The sequence below is a fragment of the Patagioenas fasciata genome, chromosome 1 (genome assembly GCF_037038585.1).
Source record: "Patagioenas fasciata isolate bPatFas1 chromosome 1, bPatFas1.hap1, whole genome shotgun sequence".
Taxonomy (NCBI): domain Eukaryota; kingdom Metazoa; phylum Chordata; class Aves; order Columbiformes; family Columbidae; genus Patagioenas; species Patagioenas fasciata.
The window spans coordinates 32,179,817-32,201,577 of NC_092520.1; the positions used below are offsets into that span (position 1 = coordinate 32,179,817).

Below are 21,761 nucleotides of genomic sequence, written 5' to 3' on the forward strand. Positions count from 1 at the left end.
GGTATTTGCATCAAGAGTCTGCTCTTCTGTGAATTAATTAGTTTCATTACTGTAAAATGGAAGTTAAAGCAAAATAGGGGAGGAACAAATTTCCAAGAGATATCCAAAGATTTAGCCTTGCCATCTTACTCTCACATACAGTACAGATGAATTCATTGTGCCATTCCAACTTAACTACTAAAACACTGCAGAAGAACGGATTCATGCTACATAACTTACAAATTTTGCTCCAAATTAGTAAACTGCAGTAAAAATGGTCCACATTTATCTGCAGCTCAGTGTTTACACAGTGGTTTTATGAAAGACCAAGATCCAAAGCTTTGTGGGTTATTTTTTGTTTAAGGGAAAATAGAAAAAGCTGTCTAAAAAACCACATCTATACTACAGTAGAAATCCAGTGGAAAGTCCCTAAAAAGCATTTCAGATGATGGCATCAAATTATATTATTTAAACACTGACTTCTTCCAGTTAATTTACTGCCAGGTACACTGACTGACAATCATTTAAAATGAAAATTAAGGAACATAGAGAAATCCCCCAGGGAAAATACTCACATGCTGCCAAACTGTATAAAAGCAGTACAGCTGGATATAAACTAAACTACTGTCCTTACTGTACTTCCTTTTTCTGTAAAACTTCCAGCTTACTATATTTATGAGGACAATACAAGAGACAGTTAAAGGAGATTCAATCATACACATGTTCAAACCATTCAATGCACCTAAGACAGTAAAACCATAACTTTGTTTGCTACTATTTTGTCAGTGGTCTAATATACAACAGCTATTACTTGTTTCTAATCCTTTAGCCATAAAGGCTAACGGGAAGCACAAAAAATTTTGCAGAGGGTTAATATTACTTAAACATTCAGAAATCTGTCTCTTCCCAACACACCTGCTACCTGTTTCATTTCCTCATCAACTTCTCCAGTTATAACATGAAGGTTCTCACTAGCTGAAATCTACCATTCAGAAAGTTTATAGTCTTTGATGGGTATTACAGAAATAAACAAAACAAGAAATAACATTAAATATTGCATTAATATTTTATGAGGTAGAAAACATACTGGTAACCACATTTCAGAATGGAAAATGCAATTAATGTAAGAGACTTTTGTGAGAATTATATTGTAAGATATCATTTGATTAAATGTTATTGCTCTTCAACCTAATAATATTGTACAAAAAGAAAAAAACATTCCCACAGTCCTCAGTGTATTTCATTACCTAAACCATTTGACACTAATATGTGGCTGAATCATAAAAGCAGTCTGGTATCATCCACAGATGAGTTCTCCTGCACATTTTGATCTGATTAAATTCAGAAAACAGGTTTTAACTGTCTTGCTTTTATCAGCTACAGTTTCTGGTGAATTGCTAAAGAAACTAAAGTGAAGAAGCCCAAGGAAAACAAGTATTTGTCCTCTACCATACACTCTGTTCCTCTAAAGCTGGGGGGGCGGGAACTTTCACATATTGAACCCATATTTAATGAAGTTATACAGTAGTGACACTGCATACGATGAAAATATATTGAGGTTCATATAAATATCAGAAGGTAACTTCCTAACATTCAGATACTGCAATATAAGAACAAACTCTAATAATACTTTATTAATTGAATTACTGCTGATACAGCACTACTTTCCCCAAGGTAGTGTGAAATTAACAATTAAACCCATGCATAACGTGCAAGACCATACACACCAGCTAGTGAGCAAGAATAACTATCTTTCAAGAGCAATAATTGCAAAGTCACATTGTATAGACATCTATACTACTACAGTCACAGTGACACAGACATATTGAAACTTCTTTAGAACTAACTAAACTCAGATGCCAACTGCAGGCTAAATACAGCAGTGTGACAAGACAGCTTGCCAAGAAAACAGGTTGAATAAACCTGTCCTGAGGCTTATACAGATAGAAGACAGAAAGGTACCTTACACTGCTCTCACCTAGTCCTATAAAGTCTAATTTGTTTTAGAAATTCAGAACAGGGAAAATCCCACAAACATCAGTCAGAATGTTTGGGGTTTTTTTTCAATAATTTCAGTTATGCCTACCTTTTACCCTACCTGCATTTGCACATAGACCTAAAAAAAAAAAAAATCCACAACCCCACAACTTAATTTGCTTTGCTTGCATGTGCAGTTTTTTCTTTACTTATTAAACTGCCTTCAGCTCAACTCAAGAGTTTTCACACTTTCACCCTTCCAATTCTCTGTTCCATCCCACTGGGGAGGAGCAAGCAGCTGTGGGGGGTTTAGCTGCCCACTGGGGTTAACCCAGAACAAATAAGTAAAACTTACTGCCGTATCACATAAACAGATCAGTAATTTTAAACACAGACATTCCACACTTGTCATCTGAACTTAAAAAAAAAACCAAACACACACACCACACTATGTCAACTTAAACAGATCTGTGTCTCTTAATGTTCTTACTAAGCATTTCAGTCTTAAGTGTTACAAGCTCCTCATGAACATCTTTCAAATGGAGAAACCCAAATGTACCCAGAATACGGTTTAAAACACTAATCAAGACCATCACATTCTCTTTTAAAGTGTTGTAAAAGCACTTCCAAAATGCATTAACCTAAGTCCTTTCTTCAGTATTCCCTAAATGAAGAATACGAGTCTACATTTGGTAATAGGTGAAAAGTACGTCAGGATTTACGTCAGTACGTAACTGGAGCAAAACTCCACAAGTAGGTTTATGGGTATATATGTCAGAAGACAAAAGGTGTCTTGAGTAGTAAATTTTGCACAGATGCAAAGCCATGGTTGTAAACAGAATTTATTCACATCAGGTATTCTTTCACAATAAAAATGTTGGGAATTTACAAGAGCAGGAATGCCTCGCACCTGTTTCACACAAACAGTGGTCTGGCAAAGCTCAGCTACCCTGTTCAGAATCTCATCTTGAAGCTACAGAAAAAGGGCTTTGAAAGACATAAAATAAAAGAGCTTTTATTTAATGGGGAAAAAAGATGCTGAAAAGGAGGCCTCCAGATGACCTACTACCTTGCACTTGCAAAACGAAATCTCGGGCGTTCAGAATATTTGGGAATGCCTCAGCTAAATGAGATATGCTTCAGCTGGCAGGAACAGGTTAAACAAGTTCATACTTAACCCTGCTGTGCACAGGTGGTTGGGCCAGGTGACCTCCAGCGGTCTCTTCCAGCCCCAGTTACCCTACAAACCCATAAAATTTAGATAGCAAGTTAGAATTAGCCTGTAGGTTTTTATTAAATTAACCACATATTTTAACTGATACTTGCCTTTTAATTTACAAATATCCTGTTTAAAGAAGCTGTTTCTGGATAGTTGTAATTAGATCTTAACCAAAAGTTTCCAAAGGGAAAAGTTAATAAATCAAATGCCAGTTGAACCAAAACTATCACAAGAGAAAGAAAAACACAGATAAGAAACCCAAAAGAAGTGAACAACACAATTTTGCCATCCAAGAATGGGAACTGAAGAGGTATGTTTTAGAAAGACCACAAAGTGATCTGAAGTGGAACCTACACTGCAATCATTAAGAATGGTATAGGTAAAAATCCAGCCACCTACTGTACTGAGCAATGTTGCTTTCTTGATTCCAAGATGGGTTAAAGTAGCTTTTAATGAAGAGATTTCAAAAGCCCAAAATAAGTCAATTAAGCATTTTCTAGTATAAAAATTCAACATAAAATGACCACCAGCATCTTTCACCCATTTTTTAATTTCAGTATGTTCTCAAACTTGCTATTAAAAACTTGCCTAATTTATGGACAGTTACCAACTCTTTCACAAGTTCTTCAAAACTGTTCAGTAAAAGCTGACATTAGCTCAACATCTATGTCCCTTTTCCAAGTCACCACTACCTGAAGCAGAAGCTCAGACAAGACCAACAAGACACCCCTTATGATGGGAAAAGACCAACATAAAACTGCTCCAGCATAAGGCTGGAGAAGGAAGGGAAACCAAATGTGCAGAAGAAGGGAGGGAAAGCAGAAAAGAATTCTCTTGAGTTCTCAGCAGGGGCCACATGTTAGTGTGGTTTCTCTGTGAAACACCCAAAATATTATGGTCTTCTATGAATCCTTGGAGTACAGTTGCTGATACTGTCAGACCCAAAATACGGAACAAAGATATGAAAGTGTGGAAAGAGTAAATGAGTCCTTTCTGCCTTTCCATCTACATTTTCCTTTTCTTCAGTTCACTCAACCTTTATTTTTATCCATTAAAAATAAACAAACAAACAAAAGCAAAAAACCACACACACACAAAACTAAACAAACAAAACAAAAACCACCACCACACCACAACTTACTTAGTTGAGAAAGCTGAAACGCTGTTTAGGTGCAACTGTCACATTCTACTAAATTCTGTCATCACCATTTAACCCGAAGTCTGTGTGACAATAAGCCAAGCCAGCTTTCACCACCAATACGCTTTTCCAAAATACATGCTTGGATCCTTTTCCATTTGTTCCCAAGTCTTCCTGAACTAATCCCACAACTCTATTTTTGTTGCGTTAGGTATAGTCACCTGGATATCAACACCACAAATTCACCTTAACTAGTAGGATTGCTTAGCATGCAATTCCTTTTATGTCACTGACACTTCTAAAGCTGGTCTTTATGTACTGGCTGTAGCACCAGTACATAAAAAAAATCTGATGTCATCTGCATTCCACCAAGGGTGGAGGCAGACAAACACTTTCTCCAAATGAGTTCCCAAGAAATCCACATTTCATAAAACCAAAACATCCTGTTTCTATAAACAGAACTGTCAAACAATCCATTCTAGAAGGGATACTCAAGCAGAAATTCTTAATTAAAAAGCTACTTTTCCTGTATTTGATTTTAAAGCCTCTTACCTACTAGAAACCATTTTTATGTCCCTAATGTATATAGTAAAGCTCCAAAGGCACAAGTGTAAAATTATTGCAGGAAAAAAAATAGGTATCTTAAAAAAAAAAAAAAAACAAAACAAAACCAGAAGCTAAAATTTGTACACTACTGAAACAAATCAAATTCTATAACCTCATGTGACTATATACCATGTACTAGAAGAGCCTTTTTGACTTGTTCATACCAGAACATTAGTCATTTTGATTTGGTTGCTGAGTGTTAATCAGACATCTACTCAGAGAAAACTGAATGATATCTTCAAGAAAGTCATTAGGCATATCATATTTCTTCACAACCCAATATCAGTTAAGATTTTCTAGACTTTCTCCCTTAGAACACAAAGCCATTACTGATAAAATCTGCAAGGGATTGATGTTAATGTAACAGCAAAGCCAAGTTACAGAAATATGATGGCCTAGAGCACATGGTAGGTCAGACACAATGAAGCTCATATTTAATCATGTCAGATGAAAACTTAAAAATACAACACAGAAGAATGCAAACAGTCTTGTGAAGTGATAGTAAGCTCGGAGCAATGACAATCACGAGCTCCCACAGACTCTAAGGGGCAAATAACTATCATGAAAATTGGGTGTATTAGCAGCAATTACTGATAAATAAGCAGAATGCACATTACCCCACTGACAGTATTTGCAAAGCACATCCCAAATTGCCATGTCCAGTTGTTGAGTTAATAACTAAGTGAAAGACAATAAAAAGGTTAAAGCACTCGGGTACCTAGGAGGTTTCATTCAGTTACAAGATTTGGAATCTGAAATCATACTTCACAGCGGAACGCTAACAGTTTGTTTAGGACTGACTCACAAGCCCTTGCAACATTCACTAGAGCAATGTAAGGTCCCAGCAGCCTCAGCTCTGCCCCCATGCCTCTGGTGGTAGTGATCTTCCCTAGAACAGGGGCAGCAGGTGGAATCCTGTACCAGATTCTCAACATCGCAATTCAGAGCTTGTCCTGTGAGTTTAAATCCACATTCATCACCATTTAGTCTTGTCACCCCAGTTAGATGGGCAGCACCTTTCAGAAGGAAGCAAAATGGACAACTGCAGAAACATCTTAAATTAGAGTAACAGGAATTACCCCTCATTAATGAAAGCTTAGTTTATTAAAGACAAAAGCAAACATTAATTTATAAACAACTGCAGAAAACCAAATGCGTGATATAGTGGATCTAGCAGTTAAAGACAGAACAAATGATCAGAAGCCGAAGTTAAAATACAAAATACTGTGTAATTTCATTTCTTTCTAAAGGAAATACATAATTAATCACACTATCATCACTGGCATACTTTAAAATGGAGACAGTACATCTAAGCCATAGATTTCTGATCTAGATATAAAGACTCAGATAAATTTATGGCCACTATTAGGCAGAGGGTCAAATGGTATGAACATAAAAGTCTCTTTTCGTATTAAGATATATCAATTATTTCATGCTTCAACAAGCCTAGTCCACTAGCCCCAGAATGAGAACAGCAGCATGAAATGAGGTGAAATACATCTTGTAAAGAACGACAGAAACGACAAAACATTCTTGAAGCATTAGAGAAATTTCTCTAAAAGAAAGTAGCTTCTATTAATAAGCAAAAAAATCTTATTGCTTGCTACCATTTACTTTTTTTAACACTGCTTCCCATGGATTTAGTTATACTATTCCATTGGTAAGATATATAGTGGTTATGCTCACATAACCTTAATTTAACAACTTAATAGTAATAATAACCAATAAAATAACATATTTCTCTCTGTGTCCTCACTTCTTTCACACATCTTGACTGGCCTGTCCTCAGGCTACTCCTATGTCATGCATCAAGGATTCAGAAACACATGTAAAAGTAGAACTGTATCATACATAAAGTAGAGTAGGTGAAACCTTTTTTTTTTTTAATATAATGCATTTAATATATTTAATACACACAATGACATAATGTAATTGCAACTAAGACACAAAAGACACCTGTGGGTATTTTCCCCAAACTGAATCAATCACAAGCAGAAGAATACCTTCCAACTGCAAATATTTTTATATTCCTATGATGAGGATACAAAAAGATAAAATAGTTTTGTTAGAGACAAGGACAGAAAACTTTTAGAGACAGTCTAATTCCTTCAAATACTATTAACTGAGAAAGTTATTTATCTTCAGTAAGTACCACATAAAAATATTTTTTTTTAAATAGCAAACATTCTATGAAACTATCTGGCTAGAGGTTGTGAGCAAGAAATGTAAGCAGCTTAGACTACTTAGTTGTCAAAACATGAAACAAAATATTCTGTTTTGGAGGGACAGCTGTATTTAGGACAACTGCCAAGGTTTCTGATTAGTCCAGGTAAGCAAAATTCAACTTTTTCTGCAGATTGAGCACAGGTATCCTACAGAAGCTGATCTGGAATGACTATTTTTTCATAAATGATTTAGAACAAAAGCATTTGTATTTTACAAACAGTAATTTTGGAGATAGATACAAACTGATACAGAATTAAGAGTCTTTGCAGAGTCATTCACCAGTCTGGTGATCTCACATTTGTGTGATCACAAAGTTGATCAGAACTCATTTTATTGCTGCCCTGTTTCCAGACCATTGCATTAACAAAGCCTTACACTGCAAATTTAGAACACACATAAACAAACAAACAAAAAAACCCCACCTGATTTCTCAGGAGATTTTAGAATTAGTGTTTTATGGATGTTTATGAGCTATGTCTAGAGCAAAACTGATTTTCATGCAGAATTCGTCCATGCTGACTTCACTCACACAAAAAAATCATATAATTGTACTTTTGCACAAATTTTAGTCAGAAAAGCTTTCCCTTCATGCAGCACTATATATTATTCTCACTTGTTCCAACTCAAAAATGTGGGTAAAAGCTAACAGATTTGGGAGGGATGTAAAGGGAAGCAATATCCAGTCTTTTCATAAGTCTTCTCCTTTTCAGACCTTTTATTGGTGTACGATTGCTCAGATTCAAATAGTTAGTCCTTCATTATTCTCCTGACTATCCAAAATTCCTGGTTATTTAATTATCCAAACTGTTCAGAAATCATTCAGAACACTATATTTCTTAGAAGCACGCATTCACATACAGTAACTGGTACGCTTGTGTCGTGGGGCAGGGAGGGAGTGTTCACTTCTAAAGTTAAATCCTACTATACTGGATAGAAACGTCAGGAAATTTCACAGACTCGTTCAATTCCCCACATTTTGGGTCTCAAACGCAATGTTTGGGCTTCACTATTCCCATAGCAATACCAAGATTTATTTCTTCGGTTTAGAGCCTTTCCTTGTAGAGGCTAAACTTTACACTCATTCTTACTTCCCTTTAATGAGTACTTGTAGAAAAGCCTTTTTTCAGGCTACCACTGCCTCCTAGATAAACATGGCTTAAATTTTTCTGATAAACTGAATGTTAGGAGGACCACACGGCCCACAGCTTAACATTTAAGTGCATAACTAAAATGCTTCAGTGAGACTACCAATTACTGTAGTTATGTTACTACCGCACAGAACTCCTCAACACCAAACTGAGCTGTAAGATTCCAGAAGCCATTTTTAGCCTTGGGCACTAGGCCAAAATAACCATTTCAGTTCTCTAGGAAGCTAAACGTACAAAGATATGAAAACTGACAGGAGTACAGCAATTCTTGCCAAAATGATGATTTTTCTGTAATGTTAATACTCCTTTCATATTACCTGATTCTTAACTGATTGTAAATCTATAGCAATATGCTTTTAGAGACTGAACATTTCTGAATCATATTGTCACACTTCTGTGCCACATGCTATTATTACTATACTATTAAGTGAGATCTTCATTTCTGCATTGCATTAATACATTTAAAATCACTCCCTGGATTTAGACCGTAATGAAAGTATCAAGGTTTACATCTTTAATACTATCCCACCTTCTTTCAGAACAAAGTTTCAGTTCAAATGCCTCAACCTCCCCTCTTCCAGATATCTTACACTGCCACATCTTAGACATAAAATAAAAGCGAGAGAACCAAAGCTGGATTTCTTTCACAGTTTTGTCCTTGATCTGTTCTGAGATCTGGATTAGGCTGTTCAAAATTTCCCTTCCTCAGTTTTTCCAGTCTGTAGAACCACAAATAACCTGCATCATTATAGGACAACGAAACAACTCACTGAGAAAAGTTTGCTAGGTAATTTTAAAAAAGCAACATAGAATAAGGTCTATGCTAGGACCAACTAAAACTAGAAACCAGCTCTTAAAGTCATTATATTAATGCTCAATATATTTATATAAAAGGCTTTTAAACTAATCAAAATACAAGAAATTCAAAAGACTACTTTATCCTCAGAAGTTCCAGTTGGTTGGCTGAATGTCAAAGCTTTAACTGAGCTGCAATACCATGAAACAAAGAATATATCAAGAGAGTGGTTTTCTTATCTATAAACTCCTTTACAAAAATTTTAGCAAACTGAAGTTATTCGATGTTTTATATGAGCTAATATTTTAATTCAAAATATGAGATCCATACCCCTTGCATTAAAGATTTTCTTTGAAGAGTGCAACAGAGATCATCTGCACTTTTCAGGTTGAACTTGATTAAGCACTTGGAGAGAAATAATAATTCAAAAAAAAAAAGAGGCTGTTCCAAATGGGGAAGAAATGAAGAAATGTGCCAATTTTTTGAAGAAAAACAAACAATTTCAGACTCACCAGCTTCTTTCACCCCCCTCCCTCAAAATACCTCAGAAAAATAATGGCTGAAACGACACATTGTCAAACTAACATGATAGTTCTTCATCAAATTAGAAAGTTCAGATGATGAACAGAAACATCCATTGTAATACAACTACAATTTGGTAAAACACTCTACTAGTTTTTGCACATTTTGACTAAGAAACTACATCATCTGCTCACAAGAGATTAAAAAAAAAATCAAGAACTACATGCAATAACCATGTATGTTGATGTTGCATACAAAGTCGGTACTGGTACTGATAGGTCTTAAAATAAGACAAAGTACGGAAACATAAAATATTTTAGATGTACCCCACAAACAAATTCTTGGTCATGCATCTTTTTCCAAAACCACTACTAAGCAGGGGAAAATACCATGTCTGGTAAAACCTGCAAGTGAAAGGACATGTGTGAGAAAAGAACACGTCACTAACACAAAGCAATCTGAACTGGCTGGTAAATGAAACACAGGCAAAGAGCAGGCATTCAGCCAGACTGAAATTCAAATCTTGGAACAGAGATTGCAGGCAAAACTTACCGAGTAGGGAAACGACATTGTACATAGTGGAAGGCAAAAAAAAAAAAAAATTATTGAACTGGGATGAACTCAAAACCAAAAAAAGTTAAAAATAAACCCTAGCAACACAACATACAAGAAGCATGGGAAACCTGGGTATAAGCTACTCCCCTTAACCACCTTAATCACTCAGAGCTGCTAATAACCAGGGCATCATCACACCCCACCTAGACTTCTCCAGAAGGCTCCTTTCATCTTTGACCAGAAATCCCATCCCAGAAATCCTCACCACTGTATTTTTTTAAATTATATAACATACGAGTGACACTACATTTTTCCTCCTTCCCCACTGAATTAACAGACACTTTTGTTGTTACTACACTTGCCATGCCTTAAAAAGACAAAATTGAATAAATTCCTCTAGGCCTCACTATTCTCAAAATACAGTAATAACAATAGCAACCTGTCAAGTATTAAATAATTTTACTCCCTATTTCTCCTTTCATTAAAAGTTCAAACAGTAACAACAACAACAACAAAAAGTCATTTTAATAACGACTTCACTTACCATGATAGCAATTTCACTATCTTTAAATTCTGTCACAAGGTTCTTACTACTTATAAACTGTTGCCTTTGTAGTTTTGGTATCTTGCCTTACTTCCTGTAAGCCTCATCCAAGGGTATGTTCTGCTCCACTTCTTTCCTTGGATTAATCTTCAATTCAGCTTTCTTTTTCTATCCCATTTCTTGTCCATTTCCAAAACAACTTCATGAGTTTTGGTGATGACCAATTCCTGTTTGTGCACACATTTTATGAACCTGTTTCTTTCTGTTCACTAAACAACAGATCCAACTTGACATTTATGCCTTTCTCTTCACATTTAAATGTGGACAGGCTTTTATTTCTCATCTGACTTTTTTTCATTTTTATCTTTTGCCTGTCTAATGTAGTGCTACAAAGGAGTGGTGCCACTGCAAATAACACAACCAAAGATGCACACTTTAGATGTTAAACAAAGCCTGACATGTCTGTATACAAACAGCCCATCAGTGAAATTGTCATTTGTAGTTATTTTGCTAATTTTGAAACATACTACATTATACTACAAACTACAGTATAATGAAATCCCTGCCATGTTTAAATATACTTCCAAGATTTTTTTTTCTGAATTTAGTTTCTTTAATTCAAAAAACTGTTTACCTTAAATCCTCCATTCACATATTAATGCCAGCTGTCCCAGCAGTGTCTCCTTCTACCAGTATTTATAGGGTTGCATTAGTAGAAAACACCTAACTAGTCTACACAGTTAAACCCAAAAAACAGAAATCAAATCTGTTACCAATCTTGCATTTTACAGCACTTCAGTTTTGCAAGGAAATAAAAGTCCTGTTTTTAAACCAGGTGTTTCAATTCTACCTTGATATTGGCAATGTTACAATTACTGCAAGTTGTACCAAGAATAAAATCATTCATCTACACAACACCAACATAAAAACTTTATCCATTAAGCAGCACAGGTCACTGTTAACGTGGTGTTCGGCTGGTTTTGCTCTTGTTCTGCTTCACATAAGGATCAATATTCAAAAACCTCCATCTACTTCAGGTAACTTCACTACTCACACCTAGAAGAGCTACCTCACATTGGCATAGTGAAATTATCAGCTAGTTTTTAACTAAAGGAGTCAGAATTCCCACAAGTTCAGCTGAACATGAAACATTTCATGCAGCTTCAAAAGTGAGCGCAAACCTCAGGCTCCAAATTAAATGCAAAGCTAACCCTCGTTTAGTTCTGCCAAGATCATCGTCTCACAAGTTTTGACTTTTTTTTCTTTAAAAATATTTCTCCTACGGAGTGGGATAGAAGGATGAAAGACTGTTATTTCTATTTTTAAATAGTTTGGAGGTTTACAGATTATTATGGTGTCCTGCACCATACAAGGAAAGAAAGGGATAAAAAGGCAAGCTGGCCAGCAAGACACCCTTAGGGGAGAGAGGCTGGGGAGAAGAATCAAAATTTTAGAACTGAACTTCTCCCACAAAGACCCATCTACCCACAAATTGGCAGAAAGAAATTATTCCTCCCAAAGTTTAACTCCTCAGTACCTTTCCAAAGAAATACATTGATGTATTATATCTTGCAAAATATGGCCAGCAGAGAACAGTCAGAAGTCAGGAGACACAATACCAATTTCTACTTTTGACAGTAATCTGCATGCTGAACATGGTGATAACATTTCTGGCTCTTTCAGCTTTACACGTGGGAGAACAATAAATGGGCACGCTATTTTCATAATTCTGATCTCAACAGAACACATTAAGGATACGTCTCTTGTTTCAGAAGTGCTATTTAAATTACTTAAATCATACTGATTTTCATTGTAAATTAGGGATCTAAACAGCCTGGGAATATTCACAAATCTAGTAGATGCTTACTAACAGAGACAGCATGAACACAGAAGACAGAATGAACAATCTGCAACCTGGGAAAGTTATTCATCCTTCCTAGAATGGTCATTCTGATATGCAAAACATCGGTCCCTCATCTTGGTTGCAACTCTGTATGCAGCAAAAATGCCACCAGCTTTTCCTTCTGCAAGCAAACAAATGCTAGGTTTCCAAAACTTAAATTCAACAGTTAATCTTTTAAAGTATTAATTTAAAACTATTATTTGTAGTATAAAGCCTGTAAATGTCATGTATATTAGAGTAATTTTCTCCATGTTCATATAATTATCTGTTCACAAAATTCTAATCATCATTAATGTACCTGCTCAAAAAATCTATTTTCCCTCATTTTACAGATATCAGAATAGTATCCCAAGCCATAACACCCAACCAAAAATATACAGCTCACCTCTCTGTTTATAATCCTTTCCCTTCTTTCACTTCTACCACTTTAAATATTTTCACTCAGAACTTCAAAATTTTTCACTCACTTTGTATAACACTTCTGCCTTTTAATAGTATCTTCTTTCTATCCATTTTCTTGTTCAAACCTCTATTACATAGGCATTTACCCCCTTCCTCTTCCAAGTCTCAGTTCTATTGGGTAAATATTCATTCTACTTTGTCACAGCATATTCTACCCTAGTTTCTTCCCCTTACAAAAGTATTGAGTGTTTTCAAAACTCTGTGTATAGTAACTATATTAAGATTCACATCGTCTCTCCTGTTTTACAGATGTCTAAATAAAGATGTCTTTTGTGCTGAGGACATGAAAGAAACAGACTGGGGAAGTAAAAAGAGGCTCAGAAACCATGTAGTGATATTTGGCTTCTACCTCCCACAAGGCCTGTGATCACATGTGACTGGGTCTTCAAAAACAAAGTTGTTCAACTAGAAGTGTTTGAAAAGGAACCTGTAGCACCTTTACTACCATAAAAGCACTTTTTGAGCTTTAAGTCAGTCTTTTCCAAGGCAGATGGGTCAAAGGCATGCAAAGTAACATCATTTCTACAAAAGCAACCGTTTTTCATGCATTTACACGGACAGCATGGCCAAAGGTGGCTTTGGCAATTCTTAGCAGGGATACGCAAAAAAAGGCTACCCTAAATTGGAAGTTAGCTTTAGGGGTAAATGTTCAATAACAGTTGATCTTACTCCTGCTGAAGCTGAGAGGTTTCACCCTCCTATCATGTGATTTCTAGGCTGTCATCTTTTCTACTTCCTAGCTCTTGCACTAGTTTTGAAGCTTCTCTACAAAGTAAGGTAGCAAAAAAAAAGCAAAACAAAAACAAAACAAAAAACAACAGCAACAAAAAAAAAAAAAATCAACAAACCTCCACAGGGGGAAAGAGGTGGGGACACATACATACTCATTCACAGAGTCAGTAGTAGAAAGCCATTAATCTGCTCAAGCCACATTCTGAAACAGTAACCAGGCAATTAAGTGCTCCTAATTTGTTTCATACAACAAAAGGCACTCTGAGCTAATTCACTTTATTTTGCCCAGAGAAGAGCCTAACAGCACCTGCAAAGCCATTGACTGCATTTCAGCTATGGGGGCATAAATCTCCAGACAAAAGAGGTAACTTTCAAAAGCACAACAGACTAGACTCAATATAGTAAAAGAACTAACAGATTCTTTTCAACAGGAGTCAATAGCCTTGATGTTTATATGATCCACAAGCAAGGACACACTCAGACTTAGAGAAGAAAAAGAAAAAAAGGATCAAGGGGCTTGAAAGGGTATTCCGCAGTTGTAAGTTGCTAAGAACATCTACGCTTCTAAAAAAATCACTTAGTTTGGTAAAGCTCTTTCACAAAGCATTGTTTATCGGGGGAGGGGGGAAGGAGGAACTAGAATATGTTAATATAGATATGTCCAGACAGACCACACTATGAAGTTACAGTCTGAAAATGCTTTTATACTGTTGGACACATAATAACAAATACAAAACAGGTTTTCTTTATTTTTTTTAGCCTAGATATAAAGGTACATTATATAGTAATCTCAAAAAAATAGTTACATCCCATAAATTTTGGCTGTAGGGCAATATTCAATTCATTTGTGAGAATAAACAAACATACTTCTTCCTCTCTCCTCATACACTTAAAATTTTATTTGTATAAGAGATGGAATAAGTAAGGTTAGAAATCTTCAGATAAACACAGGAAGGTTGTAGGAAGGGACTGACTATTGAACATAAAGAAGAAACACAGTTGTATTTTTTTTTTCAGATTTATAATTAAAGATGTTATTTTAAATAATATGAGTTTGGATAAAATGAGCAAAATGAAAGGTTCTCAAGAAGACTCATCCAAAAAACCCCACAATGTAATCAAAATATGAATTCAAGATGATGAATTATAACCTATTCAATGCAGTAATAATCAGAGAGAATTCCTGAAAGGAGAGGGACATATCAAATCTCTTTTCTTCCCTAATGAGCAAATAATAACCAAATTCTAAGGAAGAGTCCCTTTGGTAGTCCTTTTTCGTTCATGAAAGTATGTAGTACCACAAACAAGCTAGTCTGATCTGTGACATCCTTCTCAGTACAACCTGCATTTATAATAAGGCGAACCAAGTGCACATCTACTGCTATGACTAGGAGAATTCCCAGAAGTGAGGAAGAACTACATTAATAAAGGAGCTGGAGAAAATCAGTGAGAACGAATTACGGCAACCTAATATATACAGTTGCTTATTTAAACAAAAACTGGGAAGTAAGATTTTTTTTATTATTATTATTATATTAGCAAAGACGATTAAAAGTGATGTATTTCACCTGAAGCAGTATCAATCCCCAAAACAAGAAATAAATTTTTCAGAAAGAGCTTTCAACTGTTGGATACAGACAAACGCATTCCCAGACTGTGATGGAGGACAGCTTCTAAATTTGTTTGGGGTTTTGTTTGTTGGTTGGTTCTTGTTGTTTTTTTGGGTTGTTCTTCCTGTACATGATCCCACAGGAAGCACTTTGATGTCAAAATTCAAGCTAAAGTGTGTGGCAAAAACTTAAACTAAAACCATACACGCCCTCAGATAGCTGTTCAGGTGCTACTGTGATTTTCGGACCATCTTGAAAACAAATCTGTAGTTACACACTCCAAACAATTATTTCAAAGATGCTGACAGGCAGGCTACGATGTCTTGAGCACAGCATTGTCTGGAGAGCGCACTCCATTTATAAACATTTTAAAAAATATCAGGTAGGAGTTCTTTTGTCTAGTGAGCATTCTAATGAAAAAATAAATAAATAAATACATATTCTTTCCAGAATTTCATTCAAATGCTTCAATCTGTATTTCTTTTCAAACAATCTAACACCTGATTAAAAAAGAAAAAAAAATTCGCTTCTCTCCCATGTCATCACAAGCAGCAGCCAGTAATGCTTCCTCGTGTGCCTACCTCACACAATAGAAATGGATGAAACAGGTCTTCAGCAGAAAACATTCAGAGGATTTGTCTTCAGAAATACAGCCAAAGCCTACAGAAAGAGGATGAAGTGATACCGGCAGCCATGGTTACACATTTAAGTAACAGCTTTAGGCTTTTTCTTCCTCTTTCATAAACTAACATGCTTCCAGCATTCCCAGTAGCTTTGAGGAATATAATTGCATACTATTACTTAAGAACTATGTGATTACTGTGCCACTGTCTTCTGCATAACCCAGCCTGTAATAGAAGTGATAAGAATAGCATTTATTATTTTTGAAATGGTTTTTGCAATGCATCCACACTGATGTGGTTTAAAACATCTGACTAAACTCAAGATACTTTACGCAGAGGTTTTATTTTCTTCTAACAGTACTGCACACTATGTGAACTCCCTTCTGTGTACAAAGATACTGCCTGAAAGTTCATCTGACCAGGTCACTCAGCTCTTGAGCAAAACTTTCAAAGACAGAGGAAAAAATGCTCTATCATGTCTCTATAGACAAGATATATTCAATGCAAAGTCACAGAAGAAAAAGCATACCAAGAAGCTGCACAAACAGAAAGTGACTAGTTAAGCCTCTACAGTTAGTATGAAATGTAACTGCAATAAGAACTAGAAAAGTCAAACAACTGTGCCCCAGCTATTAAGACAATCAAGCTACTTCCTTTTCCTGAGTGCATCAATTGCTATATAAAATCCAGCTTCTAACTTCAGGAAGAAAATAAATGGATTAACTGAAAATTTGAAGTTTAACACTTCTGTCTTCCTCAGATATACCTAAAGCATTCAGAACTTCCATAGAAAACAAACTTGATAATATTTGAGAGTACCTGAATCCAAAAAGAACGGTTAATATTTAATGCCAAAAGACTGTCAAGGTGCAGACATGGTTTCAGTTTTCTGGAAATCCCCTGCTTCTCAGACCTCTAAACTCAATCCCCAGTCTAGTCTATTCTTCAGTGAGACTGGCCCTCGTTAGCAAAAAAAAAAGCTTTGATAGTGAAAGGCTACTCCTACCCCAGATACCAAATTTTCACAGCTTCAGAGACATGCCAGCACATCAAATACAAAAGTAAAAGTCACTCATTGCAAGGGCATATTCCAAGCAGTACAAGAAAGCGCTGTTTTTATACTATGTACATTTATGGAGAGGAAGCGAGAGAGAAAATTCCCATCAAGAGTTTGCCCCAAGAGCTTCAAAAATCTGGGCTGAAGCCAAGTGTCTCTTCTGTTTATATATTCTACTTATGTAATGTAACAAGTGAAAAGGAACACAGATTTTTCATAAATAAGACTTAACTCACAAGGCAAACAATTCCCATTAAACAGTTACAACATACTGTTACAAACAAAAACATAAAGTAACTACAGATTAACACATGGTCCCCCTAAAAGGGCAAAATGTAAAAAGGGCTGCTGTTTTCACAAGACTGAGACATGGGCTGCTCTACACTGCTGTTCATACAGAACAAAAAGAGAATGAAAATCTCATTTTACAATTAATTTTATACAGAATGTCTTCTATGCAAACTCTGAAAAAAAAAGCACATTAATGCTTGAAGGCAAAAACTACTTTTTTCCCGAGCTCTCCTCTAAATAGAAAACTTACTCATACAAGAATATAACAAGCATGTACTACCTATATATGCAACACACAGCTCATGCTTGTACAGAATGCACTTACACAATATAGAAATACTAACACATAATCACTGCTAATCAAAGAATTTTTTTTTCTAGTACATAATTTTGTCTTCCAGCAGTTTGGATCAATATTAGGTCAAACCAAACAAGCTAAGCTTCTAGATTTCGAGACTGCTTATCTCATTTTGCAGCGTGTCTTCATTAGATTACAACGTTATAAAAAAAAAGAGATAAAACATCTTGTTTGGGGAGACAAGCTGCGCTCAGTACCACTAGCACGTTTTATCCCTTTCACTATCACATCTGTTACTGAGTCAGTTAATGGTTAGCAAGGCAATTCATGCTACCAATTTACAGTAGTTTCATTCATCGAGGCTCCTTCATGTTTCTCTTTTATTGATACGATGAAATAGGTGTTCATACGGATCTCCGTGAAATTCGTTCAGCAAACAAGTGACAGACCTAAATAACAATTACATATTATGTCTACCACACATCTGAGATATTACTCTGTTCCTCATAGCTGGATTAGATATACATATGCAGTCAGTACGTATGTCTCCACACACAGAAATGCATAAATACCCTCATGTGCAAGAGCAGTTGAGAATTTAGGTTCATGTTATCACATGTTTGCATGCAGGTACAGCACCTGCTGTTTGGTAGGACAAGTAACTACTTGTCTACTCCTTTGCTGTTACAGCACAACTATCTTCAGCAGACAAATGGGGACGCGAAAGGGCATGCGGAGGCAGTATACTAAAGATCTTAGGAATATGCTAATATATTCTTCTAGTGAGGGTTTGCACTCTTCTACCTAGTTACACTAAGTAAAGAATGGTTTAGTTTCCAAACCTCGGCACAAACGGGCAGAAAAACAGATATGACCCTTTGTGGGGGACTACCCCCTTGGGTGAGAAACAAGTGTGCCTTTTTTTGTGTTGAAGAGTGTGAGGGCAAGTTAAATGAGGACTGGATACACCTCCTGTCACCCCTCCTGCCTGCAGGGTTGCCAGGCCTACCCTCTCTGCAGATTTATGTAATGATGGTGTCCTCCACCATAGAACATGTACAGTGCCTGTGAAGACACTGATTTCTCTCTGAATTTGCCTTGAAAGATAGTATTGCATACAGAGCTGGAACTATGGCTGCATGACTGTAAAGGTACAAGTTTCAATGTGAACCCCACTGTCAGACAAGCAGCGCTTGTGAAAAGTAGCATGCTCCCCGGGGTAGCTGCAGAGCAAAAGTGTTCCTATGGACATGCCTCCACCTGTGGCGTGAAAATCGACGAGATGTTCAGAGGCACACAAGTGTCTTAATGTGGTTACATACAGACTTGCATCCCCTCCAACCCAGGCAGGTCCACCCACATGCAATGGGACAGAAGAAGCAGATATCCACCCTGGCACGCGTATGCATTCCTCACGAAACCGATTCAAAGGTGGGCTGGCTGCCACCTCAAACCTCAGCGGTCGGGGAAGGGTGGCACAGACATGCACATTCCACAAAGGGGGGAAGAAGACAGGTGCGAGCAAGAATTCCCCCCTACACATACACAGGCACTCTCCCCCAGTGTGCCAGGGGAGAGCCAGCTCTGCCTCACCAAATGCAGAGAGGAGGAGGATGGAGGGGGGTGTGCAGCGATCCAGCCATATGGGAGCAAACACCTACTTCATAGACCAAGGCGTGGGGGTGGGGGGGGCGCGGAATAAAGCAAGCAGAGTGCACAGAGAGCTGGGCGCGGGCTGGTTTTCCGTGTGGGGACGGGTGAACGTCTCATACCAGAGGTTGAGTGAAAGGGTGGGGAGCAGGTGTCCTCCTCATGGGGAGGTTGCGGGGCACTACGGCGCCTGAAGGGGCGGGGAGGGAGGGGGAAGGTTAGATCCCCACTAGATCGCCGGGGGACTCACCTTCCCCCTCCCTCCCCGCCCCCTTCAGTCAGACACCGGCGCCGGCCGCCCCCCCGTTCCCCGCCCGGCCTCACCTGCCCGCACCGTGTCGGAGAGGTCGTGGCTGAGGGCAGCGGCGCTGCGCGGGAACTCCTTCAGCTTCCTGCCGCTCAGGTTGAGCCCCCCGGAGTTCGCCGCTTCTTCCAGCGCCCGCTCCAGACCGCGGTTCAGCGGCGCCTGCAAACCCAGCGCCCCGCCGCAGCCGCCGCCGCCCACCCCGGCCGTTGCCGCCGACAGAGCAGCAGCGGGGAAGGGCTGCGAATCGCTTCCCAGCGTCGCCATCTTCCCCCTCGCCCACCTCGCTGCTGGGGGTACCCGAGAGAGTCGCCGGACCTGCCTCCCTCTCTCCCTTCCTCCTCCTCCCGCTCGCTGTGGTGGCGGCGGCGCCGCCGGGAGGGGGAGGGGGAGCGGCAGCGCAGGCAGGAGGCGGAGGCGAACGGCCCGGGCGAGGCGCGCGCACTGCGCATGCTCCGCCTCGACACCGCCCCGCCCTCCTCCCTCCCGCGGGCCATGCGCGGGGTAGGGCACTGCGGCGCCGCCTAGCGGCGGCGCGCGGCGCGCCCCCGACCTCGGGCTGCTGCAGCCGCAACTGCAGCCGCAACTGCAGCCCAACAGAAGGTTTGAGCTCTCCATTGGTGTTTGCCACCTCATCCTCACCACCTTGCCTTTTAAAGACTAGCTTGAGAGGTCTGCTTGAGAGAGTCCAGCGCAGAGCAATGAAGGTGGTTAAGGGAATGGAGCATCTCCCTTAGGAGTAAAGGCTGAGGGAGCTGAGTCTCTTTAGCTTGGAAAAGAGGAAACTGAGGGGTGACCTCATTAATGCTTACAAATACATAAAGGGTGAGTGTCACGAGGATGGAGCCAGGCTCTTCTCGGTGACAACCAATTACAGGACAAGGGGCAATGGATACAAACTGGAACACAGAAGGTTCCACTTAAATATGAGAAGAAACTTCTTCATGGTGAGGGTGCCAGAGCACTGGAACAGGCTGCTCAGGGAGGTTGTGCAATCTTCTTTCCTGGAGACATTCAAAACTCACCTGGACACCTTCCTGTGTAACCTCATCTGGATGTTCCTGCTCCAGCAGGGGGATTGGACTGGATGATCTTTCGAGGTCCCTTCCAATCCTTAACATTCTGTGATTCTGTCTGCCTGCCACTTGCTTGGGCCCCTTCTCCTGGCAACCTGCACTGGCAGGTTCGGGGTCTGGATAACACAGGAATTTGTGGTTGGGTGGTGTGAAACCACCATGCAGGCAAGCATGCATGGGTTCAGGCTGTGGTCTTCATTTGAAAATTAAAAGCTGCAATGTTGGTGCTACTGAGCCAGGCTATGGGGAGCGTCTGCCCCACAGAAGGCTTTTCTGTGACTTGCTTCTCCTGCAGCTGCTGGTTCACACTTGTGTGGCTGCTGGGGCCCAGCCTGACACAGAGAGACCCCCGAAGGTGTGATTTGTAGTGACAAATCGAGCACAGGAGCCATGGTCAGTTCAGTTTTCAGTGAGATAACCTTCCTGAGGGGGCAGGAGTGTTGGGTTGTGTTTATTCCCCCTTCCCACCTTTTGCAGCTTTGCAAAGCTGAGTCCAGGAGTGGGAGAGGAGCGAGGCTTCATGTTTCCGCAGGGTTTACAGAGTTCAAAGCTAAAAAAGGACTCGGATGTCATCACCCATGGCCTGCATTTTACAGACCATTGCATTTTTCTCAGTTACCCTATGTTCTGTATTGTGACCAGTGGCTGACATTAAACCAAAGCCCTCCCAGCTCCAGCAAGTTCAAGCACTAAGTGCTACAGTGACAAGGAAGACAGAATTGCCACAAGGAAATTACTCTCTGTTTCTGAAAAACGGGAGAGATCATAGTGAGTTTAGCACTCACAAGAAGAAACAGCACTGGTTAAGAGGGAGAAAGGGTACTAGAGGTAGATCTTTTAACACAACAACATCATAATATCCATTAAAAACTTGTTCTTTGTAATTAAGATTTGCTCTCAGTATCAGCATTTTTCATTTAAGTTTTATATGCATTGCATCACTGCAGAAGTGTTGCAGGCAGCACAGCAGCATTTTCAAAGAGGGTCCCTTACATTAAAGAATGGTTAGATGGGTAGGAGAGGGATTATTTTACTGTAAGTATAT

At 38.7% G+C, this 21,761-nt stretch overlaps 1 protein-coding gene across 7 annotated transcripts in view; it reads right to left on the minus strand.

Moving 5' to 3' along the window:
- The window catches only part of LRCH1 (leucine rich repeats and calponin homology domain containing 1), a 129,245-nt gene extending 109,230 nt beyond the window's left edge, over nucleotides 1-20,015 (minus strand). For all 7 annotated transcript variants that reach the window (XR_010652935.2, XR_010652939.2, XR_010652932.2 and 4 more), the window contains exon 1: nucleotides 19,661-20,015. Coding sequence is in view for 2 of the 7 variants with exons in the window: in XM_065857661.2 (XP_065713733.2) it covers nucleotides 19,661-19,907 (247 nt within the window). In the remaining 5 variants the exon portion in view is untranslated. The remainder of the gene's footprint in view (nucleotides 1-19,660) is intronic.
- Between the last annotated feature and the right edge of the window lie 1,746 nt (nucleotides 20,016-21,761).